The sequence below is a fragment of the Mycteria americana genome, chromosome 1 (assembly GCF_035582795.1).
Source record: "Mycteria americana isolate JAX WOST 10 ecotype Jacksonville Zoo and Gardens chromosome 1, USCA_MyAme_1.0, whole genome shotgun sequence".
Classification (NCBI taxonomy): domain Eukaryota; kingdom Metazoa; phylum Chordata; class Aves; order Ciconiiformes; family Ciconiidae; genus Mycteria; species Mycteria americana.
Genome location: NC_134365.1, coordinates 136,997,622 through 137,015,480, shown reverse-complemented (window position 1 = coordinate 137,015,480; position 17,859 = coordinate 136,997,622). Strand labels below are relative to the sequence as shown.

At 48.8% G+C, this 17,859-nt stretch overlaps 2 protein-coding genes across 3 annotated transcripts in view; one reads left to right on the top strand and one right to left on the bottom strand.

Moving 5' to 3' along the window:
• RBBP7 (RB binding protein 7, chromatin remodeling factor) overlaps positions 1 to 17,859 on the bottom strand; it is a 459,800-nt gene that overhangs the window by 219,079 nt on the left and 222,862 nt on the right. The gene's annotated exons all lie outside the window — the stretch shown is intronic.
• The window catches only part of NHS (NHS actin remodeling regulator), a 265,444-nt gene continuing 254,324 nt past the window's right edge, over positions 6,740 to 17,859 (top strand). For both annotated transcript variants that reach the window (XM_075521750.1, XM_075521742.1), the window contains exon 1: positions 6,740 to 7,193. In XM_075521750.1, coding sequence (XP_075377865.1) covers positions 6,794 to 7,193 — 400 coding nt within the window. In that variant the 5' untranslated portion in view covers positions 6,740 to 6,793. The remainder of the gene's footprint in view (positions 7,194 to 17,859) is intronic.

Below are 17,859 nucleotides of genomic sequence, written 5' to 3'. Positions count from 1 at the left end.
TGGTATGATACAGAGCTAGGACACATTCAGCGTGCAATCAGCACGTGCCAAATTATTTTAGGAAGTGTAAAAACGCATGTTGTTAATATTGAACAAATGATCATCTGTGGATGATGGGGTTTTCACCTTCTGTTCCCAATAAATCTTCCTTTCTCTATGCTAGCGTTGCTCCCACTGTCCTGATACAGGCAAAATGTCAGCTGAGGTCAGCTGAGTCCTGAATCAAGACTGCAGACTTGGCTTGATGTGCACAAACCGCCTGATGCCAGCAGGCAAAATTAAAGAGAACAGTGAAAATACCCATAGCGTGCAGGTTAAACCCCCACTGCTATCAAATCAAGTACAATTAAGAAGTCAGAGCAACAATGAGGCTGGATGGATCTCACACTGGAAGTAAAACATCTTTCTCCCTTCTGTTTCCCTTGAGTGGATTATAGTTCTTTGTAAAGAACACGGTTTATTTTTGTCTGCCTCTTCTTTTATCATGGTTTCTTAAGATATAACCATCTTTGTTAACTTCTTGTCATCCTGAATGTTCCCACTTGGGACTGTAGAGATCGCATTAACCACTTCTCTGCACAGGCTGGAGACAGGCTTCATTGCACTCCAGCTGAGGTCACTGGCAATTTTGCCCCAACAGAGCTCTCCTATATAAAATAGAGCCTGACTTCAGTTTGAGAGCTTTGTCATCTGAAGAAGGACCCACTTGCCCTTCCCTAACACACAGCGGCACAGCCCACATGGTAGAGCTTGAAGTCCAGCTCGGAGCTGGAGGCTGCTCCAGCGGCACAGTTAGGCTGCTGTGCTGTGTTCTGCTACGGAGCCTGGGAAAGGCTTCCCAAATGTCCTCTGCATAGCTCCTTTCTTCTGAGACAACAAACCGAGAATCAGTATTCTCTAGGATAACCGCATGGATACTGACACCCGTCATATTAGAGCAGCGGGAACCATTTAGTGTTTTCGGGGGGACCCTGAAGTTTGCCAGCAATTCCCAGTTTCCCATTTTGATTTGGTGTTGGATTTATTGCACATTCTTAACCATTATTTTTAAAGGCTGAAATGATAACAGTATTTAAACAGCTTTCTTTTTTCTTCCTTGACGTCTCCCAGTGCTAGCAGTCAATGATGGGATGTATGAATGTGAAACTAATATTGATATCAAAGGAAATTAGAGCATTCACTGTTCAGGGGGATGCTCCGATGAGGGTTCTTTTCTGACTAGCAATGCCAGATAGTAGTGACGGAAAACATTCAGTAGGTGTGCACTTAACATGAACTTAGTAGAGAGATAAGGAAGTTTCCTTATTAAAACAGACGTTTCTTACTAATAAAATTCAATTAGCATGTCAGCCTTGACTTCAGACACATTTTAAAGGAAGTGTCAATTTAATAATCACTCTTCAGTTTGAAATGTCATCCCTACTCTGATTACAAGTAAACTCTATAACAGCTATAATTAAGGGAGTTTGGAGAAAGGGAGTTAGCTTGCAGTTTTTTAATTCTGTTTTGCCTGCACTGTATGATTTGCAGCACCATGTGGAGTCCAATTATTCCTTTTGCTACAGGTACACGCACTCCTGCAGGCCCTGCATTTTCCCCACTTAAACCAGTGACTAAAACAGTGGGGTCATAGTTGGGGTCAGAGTGGTAATACAAATATTAAACAACTACCAGAAAGAGCTGTAGCGGGCTGGATCACTGTAAGCTGGTGACAGCACACAAGTGCCTGGGGAAATCCAGTTGGACAGGAGAGACAGACTAACGCAGAGAAATACTCACCGCTCTAATGCCAGTACGTGTTCTCATCCAGGAGGTGCAAGGGAAACCGCTCTACTGAGAATCGTAAAATTCTCCTTCTCAAAGAGCCGTGATGAAAAAGGGTGCCCAGGCCTGGAGGACAAAAGAAAATTCAAGATTGCACAGTGTTAGTGGTGATGGCAAAGGGGCAGCAAGGGTGTATTTGTGAGTGTTGTGAGATCGCAGGGGCAGGGATGAAGAAGGAATATTCATACGTGTACCTATCCGTACCTATTCATGCAGCAGCTCCTAGAAGAGACTTGCGGTCTCTTGTGTGCTTTGTCAACTCTTGTATAGGTGATTGTGCCAATAAAGTCATATGGAAACAGGAACTAGAAGTAAGAAGGTGTGTGCCTCAGTACATTCGCAGTGTTGCCTTCAAAGGCCAGATCACACTGAAGGATGAAATCATCTCCATGTCCCAAACAGAAGAGTGTTTTGGGGAACATAAGACATGTTGTCAAAAGCTGAATTACCAGTCTTTTGCCTGACTAAGCCATTCACACCCAGGGAGCCTCTTCAGCAAAAGTATTTCCCAGCTAAAGTCCTAATAAAATCCCATGCTTTGGACATGATCTTAACATGTTCCTGCTGAAACAACCTGGCAAGGCTAAGACTCCAAAATCAGCAGGTCCAGACTCACAGTGAACTGCCCTCACTGTGCTACTTTCCTGCCTTATGGGCTTTTACCTTTAATGTGGCCTTGGTGCGATCAATGAACGTCACTGCCAGGTCCCAGTGCAGAATGGCAGCTGAACCTTGAAGAGAGTTTCCGAACAAGGACACTTTTTGCTAGCCTAAGTGGGGGCAGGTTTGGTAATGTTCTGTCTGTGACATCTTTGCTGAGAATAAGTAAGCGATATACATAGGGGGGGCGAGCATCAGCGATGACAGATGCCACTTTATGGTCAAAAGGCCACAACTTCATTAATATGATGCCTAAAGGCATCCTCCTGATAGCCGTGGAAAGAGGAGGAAATGACAATAGCCTACAGCACTCATCAGCCTCTCCTCCCTTTCTGGCACTGCAGAACAAGACGTACTGCAGCAGGCCAGAGCAGCCCTGCCAAACCGGGTGAGATTGCCTAATCCCACCTCCCTGCTTCCTGCAGCTCGCTGCAGCAGGGAACCAGATTCCTTCTCATCTGCCAATGGCCCTGCCCTCTATCTCCATCAGCACAAGTATCGCCTAGCTGGTGTCGCTGTAAAATCACACCTCAGCAAGGACGGCAGCAGCAAATGCAAGCCAGGGGAGGAATATAGCTGTGGTATGGGGGTGGGAAGCTGCACAGCAGCTACTGAGGCTTCTAACCGAGTGCCTGCCTACCACCAGCAGCACTGGTCAAGCAGGACCTTTCTTTTACCCTTTTTGCCTGCTCTTCCACCCCTGTATTGTATGTGCCTCTGAAGCAAACCGTTGTGCAGCCTTTCATTGCCAGGGGTGAAAGCCAATGCCATCCACAGCAGCATCCCAACCTAAGTTTACAGCAACCAACGCAGGGAATACAGCTCACACACAAGCGAGAAGGCAGTACAGTCCAACGGGAGGCTTTTCCTGCCATAAATAAATACATAAGGAACAGTTTCACATACACATCTCTGTTCATGACTGATATTCTTTCTGACATGTCTCAATCTCCGAGGTCTGTAAGTGCTTCTTGAAATCTGTTAATGCGGAAGGTTGGTCCGGGCTGATGTGTTCACAAATTAATACCCCGGGGAATACTCTTGAGGTTTAACTTCAGTCCAGGGAAGCTATCCTCCCTGGGCTGCCCCAGCAGTCAGTGCGGAGGTGCAGGCCCCTCTGAGGGGCACTTCAGGGCGGAAGCCCAACTTTAAGCATTCAAAACCCCGCATGGAGGAATTTTTTCCTCTCCTTTGGCTACAGAGCCTCCAGATACCCGTCCCCTGGGGCTGAGTTTAACCTTTGGGACTGCTCCCCACTTACTACGTTTGCTATTGAACAGACACACCAAGAGCAATCCTGCAGGCAGCTGAGAAGCTGCTGAGTTTGGATTTGCACCACCCGATATTACTGATGGAAAACATAGACTAGGTGCGTGACTGGGGCGAGGCGTTACCTGACCCGCCAGCGCCTGCAATGATAGGAGCTGTATTCTGACCAAAGGAAACTGAGATGTCATCTCCACCTGCCTGGTGGAAAGTGCCGGCGCCTCACACCCGAGCTGCGTATGGAGTCAGTTCTGTTTGCAATGAAAAACTAAGAAAAATGGCAACATCTACACTCACAGAGGGAAGGATAGAAATGCAGCGAGACCTCCAAAATGAAGATATGCTTCCTATGGTGGAGACGCACAGACTTGTCAGGACCTCCCTCCTTTAAAGAAATTCGCTCATGTGGCTTTGGCACCGTGTGCGTCTCGTGCTGCTACATACAGAAGTCACACAATTGTCGTGGGACTAGTGTCCCTAAGGCAAGCTGTACCCTTCCAACCCTGGGACAGAGAGACCATGGAGCCTATGGTAATGTGGGGTAGTAATAACAGACTGGGAAAAGTAAAGGAAGAGCAAGTGCTGGCTTCAGGTAGCTTTGCTAAGGATGAGTAGGGATATGCTGCAGGAACCAAGGTGTTGTTTTCAAGGGAAGGAAGAGAGAAGCTGCTGCACAGCTCCTGTCCTCCCCAAGCTGGTCAGACATTACATGCAACCGGGAGGCTGTGGTAAGGCGCAGTCTAAAATCCTGCCTCTTGCAGCTTTTACCTGTTATGAACGGCCCGATCCAGTGGCTCACTGGGTGCCTGAGAGAGAGGCAGGACGAGTGCCTGAGCTGCTTTCCTCGCAGGTAGCTCCTGCCCCTGCCTGGCGAGTGCCACAACGCTGCTTCCAACAGGTTTGACTCCTGTGGTCCTTTTCTTGTGATCCCACACCAGTCTGGACGGCTGCTGCTCTTTCTGGAACGTTAAGAATTAACCACACCCTCCTCCTTTATGAATCTCAAGTGAAATATTAAAATACCTTTCAGTGGCTTGTAAATAACGTGCCATGACTCCCACAGGTGGGAAGAGCAGTACTGTCCGTGCTCCATTACCAGGGCTAAAAGCCACCCTGCTGCAGAAGAAACTCAGGAGTACAGGGTACAAATGCCCCAGTGATTTTAACAGCGGCTCCACTTGGGTCCAGGAAATATTTTTAGTACTGCTTGAGCACTGCCCCTGGGTCTGCGATGGCTCTCAGATCCCTGCCCGCTCCCACTGGGTCGCACCCGAACTTCAGGCCCCCCAGGAGGTGTGGGGAGCTGGCGCTGAGACTGGGGCAGGCGGCGGCAGGCTCTGTGCCCTCTTCCCCTCCGAGCGCAGGGCCGGGGCTGCCCATTTCAAGCTGAGTTAGAAACTTGAGCTAAAGACCCGTGCTAACTCTGTGCGGTGGTGTGTTCCCCTTCCCAGAGGCACAGCGCGAAGGCACAGGAACTGCCTATACCAAAAGCCGGCCGCAGGGCCAGCAAAGGTTATCAGCTCACACTTCGAGCTCTGCAAAAGGAACTGCGTCCACCCTCCGGACCTAAGCTTGTCCCAGGAGCAGGGCGCTGTGCCTGCAGAGCCCGAGGTGTGCGTACCACTGGGCTGGTGGCAATGCTCTCTCCGGTGCTGATATCTGCAACTCAGATTATTTGACCAGAGGTAATTGAAAGCTGTGTGTGTGTAGTCATGTAATGACAGACTGTAGCGCAACACACGTGTGCAAGGATGACAAGTTAAGGTCAAGTGGGCAAACTCAAGCTAACGTTTCCAAACTGTGGGATGCCGGCATTTGCAGCCGCTGGCTCTCCTTTTACGGTAGCTCTTTCTGTGATAGCTGCTCTGCATATTTACCACTCATAATTTACAGCTTGCATTCAGATTTCATGCCTGCTCATTAGGCATGTTCAACTTCCAGGAGTGTATGTAAGCAAGCTCAGCTGTCTTGCATCAGAAACAGTGCTCCTTGTCTGACTGGAACCCAGTTTTCCCTGACACCTCCTAAGAAGCCGGGTGCCCAAGTGCATCCACCTGACTTTGGAGGGTGCCGTATCCTCCGCGGTGCCCCGAGAGGTGACACCAGCCTCCTGCAGCGGTCAGGCCTTGCTGACTTGGGTTCCCTTTTGCCCTTCTCGGCATCTTTTCCTTCTTTTTCTTCTTCTTCTTCTTCGCACCTGAGCAGTGCTCCCGCCGGCGGGGAGACGGGGCGGGGGGCGCAGAGGACAGGAGTCGCCCCGGCCGGGCCGCCGTCTCCCCGGAGCAGCGGTCTCCGCCTGACAGGGGCCGCCGGTGCCTCCCCGCAGCCCGCGCACCGGGGCCGCGGCTCCCCCGCCGGCTCGGCGCGGCTCGGCACGGCACGGCACGGCACGGCTCGGTTCGGCACGGCACGGCTCGGCACGGCTCGGCACGGCACGGCTCGGTTCGGCACGGCACGGCTCGGCACGGCACGGCACGGCACGGCTCGGTTCGGCACGGCTCGGCTCGGCACGGCACGGCACGGCACGGCACGGCACGGCGGGCCCCGCAGCGCCTCCCCGCGGTGGCGGCCGCTCGGCGCCGCCCCGGTCCCCGGCCCCGGCCCCGGCCCCCGCCCCCGCCCCGCCGCTCTCCCGGGCGGGAGGCTCGGCGGCTCGCTCCTCCTCGCGGCCGCGGGATTCCTCTCTCCGGGTTTTCGGGCCGCCCCTTCACACCCGCCGCCGGAGCGGGACGGCGTGCGAGCGAGCGAGCGAGCGAGGCGGCGCGGATGCGCCCCGGCTCCCCGCGGCGGCGGCGGCAGCGGCAGCGGCAGCAGCGGCGGCAGATGCTCGGCGGCGCGGCGGCCGCCCCGCAGCCCGGGAGCCCCGCGCAGGGAGGGAGCGAGGCGATGAGCCGCCCGCCGGCGGCCGCCCGCGAGTGACGGCGGCGGGGCAAGGAGCGGCGGCGGCGAGGAGGAGGAGGAGGAGGAGGAGGAGGAGGAGGAGGGCAGCGATCCCCGCCAGTGCCCGCGGGAGCCCGGGAGAGCCCCGGCCGAGGGCTCGGCCATGCCCTTCGCCAAGCGGACCGTGGAGCCGCAGCGGCTGTGCCGGCGGCAGCCCGCCGCCTCCGTGCTGGAGGAGAGCTGGGGCGCGGAGCCGCCGCCGCTGCCGCGGGACGCGCCGCCGGAGGAGCCGGGGACAGCGGGCGAGGGCGCGGAGGCGGCCGGCGGCGGGGAGAGGGAGGCGGCGGCGGTGCTGATGGTGCTGGACCTCTGCTCGGTCAGCAACGTGGCCCTGTCGCGGATCCTCCGGCAGCTCTCCGACGTGGCCCGGCACGCCTGCACCCTCTTCCAGGAGGTCGAGGCTGACATCCAGGGCACCCACCGCCGCGTCCGGGCGCTGCACGGCCGCATCGCCGGCCTCCAGGGGGCCGTGCGCGGCCTCGACCCCAAGCAGGAGGCAGTGCGTAAGTACCGCGGGATGGGCGCACGCAGCCCGCGCCGCCCGGCGGGGGAAGCCATCCCCCGGCAACCCCCCCTGCAAAGTTTGGGGCCGGAGCCGCTGCGAAGGGAGCCCCGGCGGCAGGGTGGGAGGGGGCCGCGCCGCGCCGCGCCGCGCCGTGCCGGGCGGGCTCGGGTCGGGTCGGGTCGGTGGGCGCCGCGGCGATGCCGGCGGGAGGGATGATGTCAGTGGTTTGTGCCTTACGTAAGGAGCCGGCTGGCGGGGCTCTCCGGGCGCATCTTCTGCAGCCAAGGGTTTGGCCGGGGAGGGGTCCGAGGTTTGTCTGCGGGGCCCCGGGGGGTGGTGGGGACGGGGGTGATCCCCCGTCCCCGGGCGTCTCTGGGTTTTCGCCCTGTGCCGGCCTGTCCTCCTCTCCGGACAGGTTTGTCTTCCCCCTAGAAGTGTCTCTGACTTCCCGAGCGAATTTTTAAGCTCTTAAGTAGCGATAATAAAACCGCTTCGTCGTTAGCCAACTTTCGGGGCCATGAAATAAGGAAGTTTGGTTAATGACTTCTTTCTGTTTAAAGAGTGGCCCTGAAGAGCCGGGGGGGTGGGGAGAAAAAGATCAAGGCAATATGCGACTTGGGTACGTGCAGTAAGTGCTTGAATCCTGCTTCTTCTCCACCCAAACTATAAAAGCGGTGACAGGCTCCGTGGTCCTAAGAGCTGCCGATTTCTGCTGAATGTGGCTCGTGTTCACGGCAGTGTAATGGTTCTGTACTCTCACGGGCGCGTACGCTTCCCGAGCGTTGTGAATATGGGTTTTTTTGATAGGTAGGGCTGTGGACTGGAAGTCTGGAATAGCAGAGATTGCTGTCGATCCTGTCCTCTTAATATCTGGTTTAGGAAAAGCAATAGCTTCAAAGTGGAATTTGGCTTAGTTTTTGCCTTCTGCCGTTCTCCTCTAAATCCTGAGTACCTCCAATGAGTACAGCGAAGTGAATTTACACCAGGGTAAATGAGAGCATGCCCTCTTCTAGGTGTTTTTAATGACCGTGCCATTTAAAAAAATCGTGCTCTGGGTTTCCTCCCCTTTGGAGTGGTGTGGAAATATAAGTAACTCTTCTAGGATCAGTGAAGCTGTACTGATTAACAGCATCAAGCCTTAAGTATTCAGCGGTATTTAAACTAGATCCTCGCAGCTGTAGAGTGACTTTGCTGGTGATATATTAATATACATCAACTGTAGATCAGACCGAGGGAGGCTTTCTGTGGTTTCAGGACGAATGTGTAATCAGAGCAGAGTGCTGGGCTGTGATTGGAAACTGCGGTGAGAAGGAGGCTTGGCCGATGTAGTGAGGGAACTGTCTGAGGAAATGAAACTCCTTGTATCACATTCTCATCTGTAAGTCTTGTGAGCTGAGTAACGGTGGGTATACGCTAATGTAAGTGAGAGCAGAGCTTAGCCTTTCTAATCCATACGGCTTTTTTCTTTCTGGATTGTGCAAGTGCAGCTTGTTTTCAAATCACAGTGCAAGACCTTGGTATTACATCACGGTTATGTCATGCACTTAATTAGAGAGTCTAGATTTACCCCTGTGATGATAAGTGCAGAATCCGCTCCTTTGGTATTCTTCTGTTTTCCTTTAAATCCTTCTCTCTTTAGGAGGGGAGAGACTTTTGGTCATGATGTCCCCCATGTCCGCCGGCTGTTCCTCCTCCCCCCTGTATACAGTACAGTGTACAGCGCAGTGCCGCTGATAGAGCTGCAGATGTCCCTCGATCTGGCCAGCCAAGGGCTCCTCCACAATGCCGGGCTTTGCCACTGCCCATCCTCCAGTAGGTGTGCATTTTGCCTCCAGCGATACAGCTGCTCGCAGGCACGTCGCCCAGTCCTCATCGCTTCTCTCTGTGCAGTGCTGTGCCACACGTGCTTTAACGGTGAAAGTCTCCACGCCGACCCAATGTGCATGAGCAGTCAACTTCTTCGCATGCTCCGGCTGTTTTTATTCCCCATCCAGTGTTGGACCAGCACAGCTGTGTTTGCATAGTGCTACGTCTGCACATCTCAACCTAGAGCTGAACTACACCATTCTGCACATCTCCTCACATCCCCCAAATCCATACACATCCACAGCAACATCTCCCTTTGGCCTCCAGCCTGCTCAGTGTTCCCAAGGGCCAGATAAAACTGCCTGGCAGGAAACTGCCCATCCTTGCTGTGGTGTATAATGATAGCGTGCTTTCTCCTTTCTGGGCTGACACCTCCTCCTTTGTTATTTCTTTCAGCAAGACTATGCTAATGTTTGTTTTAAGCATGAAGTGCCTACACAATTCACTCCTGACAGTATTACGCTCAAGTCACTGCACCCAGTTGGTTTTTTGAAACCAAGAGAGCAATTGCAGGTGGTCACAGGTCTGCCCAGGACTTTACCAGCATCACATTAAGGCATACTGACTTCTGCCTCCTGTGGCAAACATGGGAATGATGAGGTGGCCTCTGGGCTGGCATTTGGCTGTCTGGCCCAAATGACACATCGAAGAATAACTCAGAACTGGCTGGAAGTTTGAACTTGCATCACAAGGGACAAGTTGGTGACAGGCATGCAGCCCCTGCACCCATGGCATGACTGTAATGGTCGCATTGAACTTCTTGCGTACAAGGAGTCTGGAGGTGCTGGGCGCATTGACTGAGATGCCATGTACTGGTATGTTAGCATCACAACAATGCGGCCAACCCCACATTTTTTAAGTATTCAGTTTAAAACTACCAGGCTATCTTGCCACAGTGAGACCTTCTTGATGTTCTAACACCAAGCGCAGCACAGTGATTTGAGAATAACGCTACCAGACATGCCCTAGATACTGAGCTGGGACATTGGAAGGCCTTTTTCTCCATGCCTCATAAGCCAGCTGGATTCCGAGATTCCCTTGTGAAGGCACAGGCTGGGTGAGGAAAAAGAAATAATGGGCTAATGCCATCTCAGGAGCTACTGGAGCCAGTGGTTAGAGGGGCTGTCCTACCCCCATCCCTTGCCCAGAACGCCATTCCTTGGCAATCGCAGAGATGATACCGAGGGGAAGGGGAGCAGGAAAGGAGCTCTCTTGAAAATAGCATACTGTACAATTTTGCATAGTAATGTTGTATTTTGTATTGAAAATTATGTATTGTTGTATTCAAATAAAACATCTATGTTGAGTTCAGGAATCTTAACAGAAAACTGAAATTAATTAAAACTGGCATTTTTCCAGTAATGCTTATCACTACTGCTGTCATTTTCATGAGGCCTTAATATTTTCAGCTCTGTTGCTATTGAAGTGGTGAACATTTGTAAGACTGGGTATGCTTTGCTTTAAGAAAAGAACTTAAACTCCTCTGCTGAGCTACTGGGAAAGGTATTTACCTATATGTTGCTCCTTTGTTTTTGCAGCTGTTCAGAAAGCGTGATTGGAAAATCTTGTTAGGTGCAATAAAGGACTGATTCTGGGCAATCGCAAGCAGGTCATCTTCAAAAACGCAAGGTCCCTCGCCTCTGCCTTCCCAGATGCTGCTTGTCCTTTCATCTTTCTTATAAGCCTCTGGCCAGCTAGCATCTTGCAAATATGAATCCTTTCCCACCCTCTGACTGGAAGAGAAACAAGGGTGAGAAATGTTTTCCTGCTCAGCTCCTGAACTAACTACTTTGCCCTTCTGCCACTCCAAGTACGTTACTGCTTTTCATCATGAGCAGCTTCAGGGGTTGCTTCTAAAGCAGAACCATGTGGGAATAACATGATTGTTGTCAGTCTGGCTGTTGCTTAGAGTTTTCTTATTACCAGCAAGAGAACTGAGCAGTGTGGTACTGCCCAGTTTTATTATTAGATGCTTGATTATCTTGGTAATACAGAAATGTAGGAGAAGTGCTGGATTTGTGTGTAGACTTGGGACTCGGTGCCTCCATTATTATTTGGAAAGATGATTTCTCAGTCCAGGGGACTACAGATCTGGCAGTCTAAGTGGAATATTGTACTTTTCAGAAATTGATGATGTAAGCCATCTTGGTTTCGGAATAATCAGCAATGACCGGGCAGCAGATTTGGAAAGCCCTAGTTAACAAGATCCTCTTTGCACCCTGGCATCGCAGAGAATTCCACACATTCCAGGCTTTTTTTCTGAAGGCATCAATGTGTTACCAGTAGCCAATCTTTCTAAAAGCTGTATCATTTCCAGCGGTTGCCTGCTGTATCTTCATTGCTCCACTTCTCCATTCCTGATTTTCCTACGTGCTTGCAGTTGCTTAGAAGTGTGGGATCTCCCGTCTTACTCTGCTCTTCAGAGGCCCCTGGATCTCCGCAGTGAGCTCCCCTATGGGTTTTTCTTCTTTCCTGAAGCATCAGTATTGAGAGAAAAAAGACAGCTGTGAACTGATTATCATTTTAGGCTCTGCATTAATGTATGCCGTTTCACTGAAATTGGTTACTGAGAACAGCCTGGCTAGTTTCACTTTTGCTTTTAGTCTCTTTCATTGTGCTTTTTAGGTGGTTTGGTTTTGATTTTGTTTGGTTTGGGGTTTTTTGTTTGGTTTTGTTTTCGCACACTGATACAATGCTCTTCTGTTTGGGTTTTGAGCACTGCAGGGAAATGTTTAATCAATTGTAAGGTTTTTACGTGCCTTCTGCCACAATCCTACCATTTTTACAAAACATATGTTGGACCCAAAGCTCACCAGATAATGCCTCTCCTCCTCCTTGACTTAACGTGCTGAAGTCTCAATTGCTGCTTAAGATACAGTTGCATCGTAAGGCTGTCCCAGGCTGACTTTTGGTGAGCGTACTTGCAGAGATCTTCGGGCAGGTCCATAAGACCTTAAGAGTCAGTGCCGTCTTGACTGAAGAAACAAGCAAGTGCAAGTTGCTTGTTGCACTTTATCCCAGCTTCACAAAATCCTAGAGAATTTAAAGTACAATTTTAATTATATGGATTTTCTGTTGTGCTGAGGCACAACTGTAGACCTCCATGGGTTGGATACATTTACTTTAAAATATCTGTGATACTGCTGAAGACAAATCAGAATAATTTTCTAGCTTCCCTTAACTCTATATTATAGTGCTTTATAGTGTATGAGCATATCTGAGTGTAAGGTTAGTTATACTTTGAGAGGTACACACTAACATAGCCTGGGGGACAAGAGGCACAAAGATGTATTCAGAGCTCCCTTTGTACACTGAAATCATATTAATTGGCAAATCCTTGTTGGGTGCAGAGTAAAACCTCCAAAGAAAAGCAGAGTTGTACACTGGATGTGGTAATCCGTTGCCTTCAGCTTTGTGTCCTGCACCTGCCCAAACTGAATGGCACAGCCTCTTCACTTGTCTTTTTGGAAATGGAGAAGGGCTTTTGGCTTTACTTGCCAGGTGTGGTTTTTTGGTTTTTTGCTGGTTCCTGCTTACTCATTTGTGTTAGAGAACTCGCTTCTCTGGTGCACTTGACTGTAGTTTGCCCATGAATGCAAATAACCCAAGTTGTGGGTGTGGGAAAGTTGGAGAATTTCCTCAGTGCTTGGCTTCTTCTAAATGCAGAGGTTGATGGCAAGTTAGCAAAGTCGAAAGGAACAGGAGGCCAAAGCATTGGCTTTCCTGCTTACCTTTACTGCTGTCACAACAACAAAGGAGCAGAGGAAGAAAAACCTGCTCACCTAAGGATCCCATCCCTACCTTACCTTACTGTAACATTAGCCAGAGCACCATTAGCTAGAGTACCGTCATTTAGGAAAAAGATTCCTTATCTTTGTTTACAGAATAGCAATAGAAGACCTTTTACGCAAGAACAAGACCATTCAGAGCCTGGGCTTGAGAGATTTTTTTCTCATCCATTTAGTATGTGATAGAAGGTAATGGGATGGCATTTGTCAGGTGGCTTTGGCAGGGATGTAATGCTTTGGAAGTTGGGGCTGTCACCTTCAGTCATGTTGGCTTGTGGAAAGCAGACTCTGGCCTCTTTGCAGATAAAAGCAGAGTGTAAAATCCTTTGCCCTGCCCAGGTCGGGGAGACTCTCAGTGGAAAGGCTCTGGGAGCCCAGTGCTCAGGTAGACTCACTAGCCTTTGTCTGGCACAGCCTGGTGACAGACGAATAGCAGACAGCGGTGATTTTCCTCTGAAGCCATTCCCTGTTATACAGATGTAAATCTTCAGGAGTTTTGCTGAATCTTATTTACTTGGTTTTCCATCGGTGTAGCATAGAAGGCCTTTGCCTGTTCTGTAGTTCCTTGCTTTTCATTCCACAAATAGTACTTAAACTAATGTAACAGGTTTGAACTGTTTGGGGATTTTGTTGCTAGATGGAGAGCCTGCCAGTCAAAAGGCCTGATATCCAAAAATATACAAAGCTGGGTTCCCACCTCACTGCAGCTATATAGCTGTGTAATATCATAATCATTAGTGGAACTTCTTTCTGGCTCATACTGAAGAGCCAAGCAAGGGTTTTCAGTGCGTTTATTAGAAATCCTGGTGGAAATGGCCTAACTCCTTTAAAACCAATGAGGTCTCCTTTACACAGGAGTGGAACTGCAGAGAAAATAGAATCAGGCCCGTGAGCAACTTGCTGTGGATGTGATGGCTTAACAGAAATACTTCCCACAGCCCTTTTAAAACTCCATGCTTCTAGTTAAGAGCCTTTATAATTTAATGTATGTGTTCATACGGAAACATAAGGTGAGTGTTCCAGTGAAATCAGTGGAGTCATTCCTACTTTTGGTTAGTTCCCCTGCTGATAGAGGAGAGATCTGGAGATTAAGAAATAAGCAGACTCTGATAACTTGCTAAGGGCACGGGCAGATCATTCACCTGTTGGTTCACATGCAAAAAAGATGGTCGTTTCCCTTTCTGAAAGATGAAGGGCCTGGAGTGTTTCCAGAAAACTTTTGCATAGTTCTCAAATGTCCTTGGACTGATAGATGGACTTGCAGGAAGCAAATATAGATATCCAGTGTAACGGTGCCACTCAGCTGCTGTTCTGGATCAGCAGAATCAGGTTTGTTGACATTTCTTATGTAGGTTTACCTGTTCTGTGGCTCCAGTTTCAAGGATCAGATTATGGCTGGTCTGGCAGAGGTATGCAAAGGTGGGAGAAAAGAGGGGAAGCCAGCCCTTACTGCTCCCTGGCATGAGCCAGTCCCAACCTCTCCTCCTCCGTTCTGGCAAAGGCAGGCTTCTTAAGCGTGGCCGTTTAAAGGCAGTACCTGGCTCTTCCTTTCTCCAAACTGGATAGCAAAACAGATCGAGTGCAGGGGAGTGCCGGCTGTTTTTTAAAAGCCCCTAATCCGACACATTTCCTTCACACGTGCCTGGACATGTTGTACCCAAATCAAGCAGGGACCCCCAGGGAACTCTTAAAAGCAATGTTATGATGCCCAAAGCGGGGAAAAAAATATGACCAGCTGATGTGAATAATACACATATGCATTTTAAAGGCATCGTTGCAGGGTTGTGTGGTCTTCTGAGTCAGAGAGCTGGGATTTTCAAAAGCTGCTCTTTCCAATCACTTGGCATCTCCATGTAATCAGAGGCTGACATCAGACTCTCGACTGGAACTACTTGAGCTATTAGGCTGTGAAGAGCAGAAACTCTCTGTGTTACCGAGTGTGTATGCAGGGGGAAGGTTTTTTTCACTTCCTTTGATGTATTAGCATCAAGAGAGGGAGTCTTCGTTTCATTCCTAATTGCTTCTCATCTTTGAATTTATATACCAATATGTAAGTAACTGCAAAGGGAGATAGCAGAATTTATAAAAAGTTCAAAAAGGCAGGGCTTAGAGCATGATTAAAATAAAAGATAGCACACAGTGTGTGCTGTTTTTAGCTGAAATATCTCCCTAGAATACTTTACATTTACATTCTCATTATATCTAACTGCGTCTAATGCACTGCTTAGTTTAACAACTGGCATGTTTTTAGGGTAGATTTTATAGCAGATATACACCCACTGTGTTCTTAACTCAAGACTTTAAATTGCAGTATCTGTATTGGACAATCTTTTCTTATACCTTCTTGGCTGAAGGCAGGAAGAAAGCAATAGTGATGGGAAGCTAATTAAGCCTGTGGTTTAATTACACCAGGAGCTGTGTGCTTGAAATGCTGCTGGATTCAATGAGTGCTGCGTGGCACTGCCATGTTAAGTCTCAGCAGAGAATGACATTTTTTTTTTTAATAGGATCACTGTAATTCTTACAAAGCCACCGTGGTTTTCTCTTTCTTTTCAGCTGCCAAGGCAGTTGGACTTTGAACTATAGCCACTCAGACCGAGTCCCTGAGAAAGTTCGGAGAAGCTGTCTTGCTAGCGTGCGCATGTGATTAAGGAGAATGAGCATAGGGCGGTGTGTTTGTGCTATAAATATGCATAGCTTGCTCAGGCCTCCGCAGCTTTTCCCCCTGCCTTCTCCAAGTTTTTTTGTTGGCTTGACAATGTTTGAAAAGACCTTTAAGTTGGCCTGGACGGAGGGCAAGTTGGGGGGAAAAGGCACTGATCCTTCTCCTTGAAGATACATGTATCAGTGGCTGCAGAATCAGGGCATTTTTAGGAGTGAAACATGCAGGGTGCACTGAAAAATTCCTCCGTGTGCACAGGCTTTGGATCGCTTTAAAGGCAAAACTGGGCTCTCTGTGCATGCTCAGTTTTGCCTGGGTTTTGTTGTTTGTTTTTTTTTCCCCAAAAAAAAGGTATTGCCAAGCATTGTTCTCTTCAGATGGTCTGTGACTGCACGTGATTGCAAAAATCAGATCTTATTGATGATGAAGCTCAGAATAAGCAGCCATAATTCGCTGCGATGCTGACAGGCAAACTTTTTGTAAGATGGTATGCATGTTTCACTGCATCCAGTATTTAGTGAGATATGATAAGGGGCCATTTAATTTTAAGTGAAATGAGAGATTAATTATGATTAAATACTTCTCACACAAATCAGAGTGGATCCGAGGAGCAGGTGCTACCCAGCTCCATTTTTTCTCCCTGTAAGGTTTGTTTATGTACTTGCAGGAAAAAGAGGGCCAGTGCTTGGCATAGGCATGGTCTTTTCTTTGGTGAAGTGGCTTTTGGTGCAGTGTTGTGTACAGGAGGATAGTCAAGAGATGTATATTAATTCATTTCTCAAAAAGAAAAGCATATATCATGGGTTGACCACTGACTTTCACATGCCCAGCTTTTACCCTGGAAGCTACATAGCTCTGCAGAGTTCGAGTTTTGAATGCAAGTGTCTTTTTTTTTTTGCCCTCCTTGTTTTTTGTGGGGATGAATTTCTCGTATTTATCCAAAACCTCTTCTGGCTGCACAGCACAGCTTCTGCTGCTTTGGGCTGTGCTAAACACAGCTCCCCTGGCCTTCCTGTACCCCAGCAGTTAACACCATCACAGAGGCTCCTGCCTCAGCACGCTGAAGAGATCCAGCCTCCCCTCCCGTATTCATTCTGTTCCCCTGCAACAAGTATTGCTGCAGCAACCTGAACTCTTGGTCTCTGCAGCAAATTGCCTGAAGTCTTGCACACAGTTAGCATGCCAAAGTTAAATTTTCCCCATAGGATGGATTATTCTGACAACACCATTTTTAGCCTGGTTTCTTATCGAAACAGGTATTAAGGAATAGCACACTCTATGCGTGTATAGCAGGGGAGGGTGTGGGCATGCCTGTGTATCTCACACCAGCCATTCAGAAACTTTATATCTATTATTAAGCTATGATTTCAACTATATTGCCATGGTGTAGAAATCATAAAAGAGGCTGCCAGGTAAAGGAGAGAACAGACTATTCCTGCTGCATTTGAAGGAAGGGCTTGTTCTTTATTAGACACTAGCAAATCCACTGGGGAGAGAATCCCATATAAATGTTCCAACCCAATAAAAAAAAGTGCTCCAGTTGGAGCTCACATTTTCTTCACTGTGAAAGTCAGTCCTTCACATGACATAAAAGCTGGAGAAAACCAGGCTTCATTAGTTCCGCTGCTTGCAAAACTGCTTGTTCGTAGTCCTCTTTCCCCTCTAGAATTACCGATTATTTCTTTTCAGTTTTAATCTTTTTTTTGGAAACTTATGCCTTGAATGACTTTCCTTTTGGGCCATCCTATCCTTTGCTCCTCTTTTCATGATGGTTTCGCAGGGGATGCAGCTACGCTTTTACCTCTGTGTTAATGGTAAAGGCAAACCCCCCTCATTGTAAGAAGGAACAGTATTAATTTTTACGACTGTGGTTTATTCTCCATTGATTATCTTTAATGTGATGCTGTCTTGTTCAGTTAATAAACTACAGATAACCTGCTAAGATTTAATTAACCCCCTCCCCCAAACATAACCTGCTTTTAATAGATGTTGTAAATGCATTCATTGTGCCTGGCACATTAAAATCACTGGTTTAAGTTCCTTTGCTTTCAAATTGCACTCTAGCTGAAGTATATTTTGTGGCAATCATCTTGTCATTACTCTGCTAATAGCCTAAAATAAGTATCACTACTTCATGACTTCAGCAATATTTTTTGGCCTCTGTTACAGCTGCCACAGGCTTGATTCAGCCTCGGTGCCCAGACAGAGGTTGGATAAGCTGTGTTCTGGACAAAATCCTCCCAGTGGAGACTAGGAGGCTCACCTGAAGATTTACCATTAATTCTCCATCGCCTTTAGCTGGTGTGAATTGGTTTCCGGAGCCCGCAAGCTGTCCCTTTTTAAGCCAG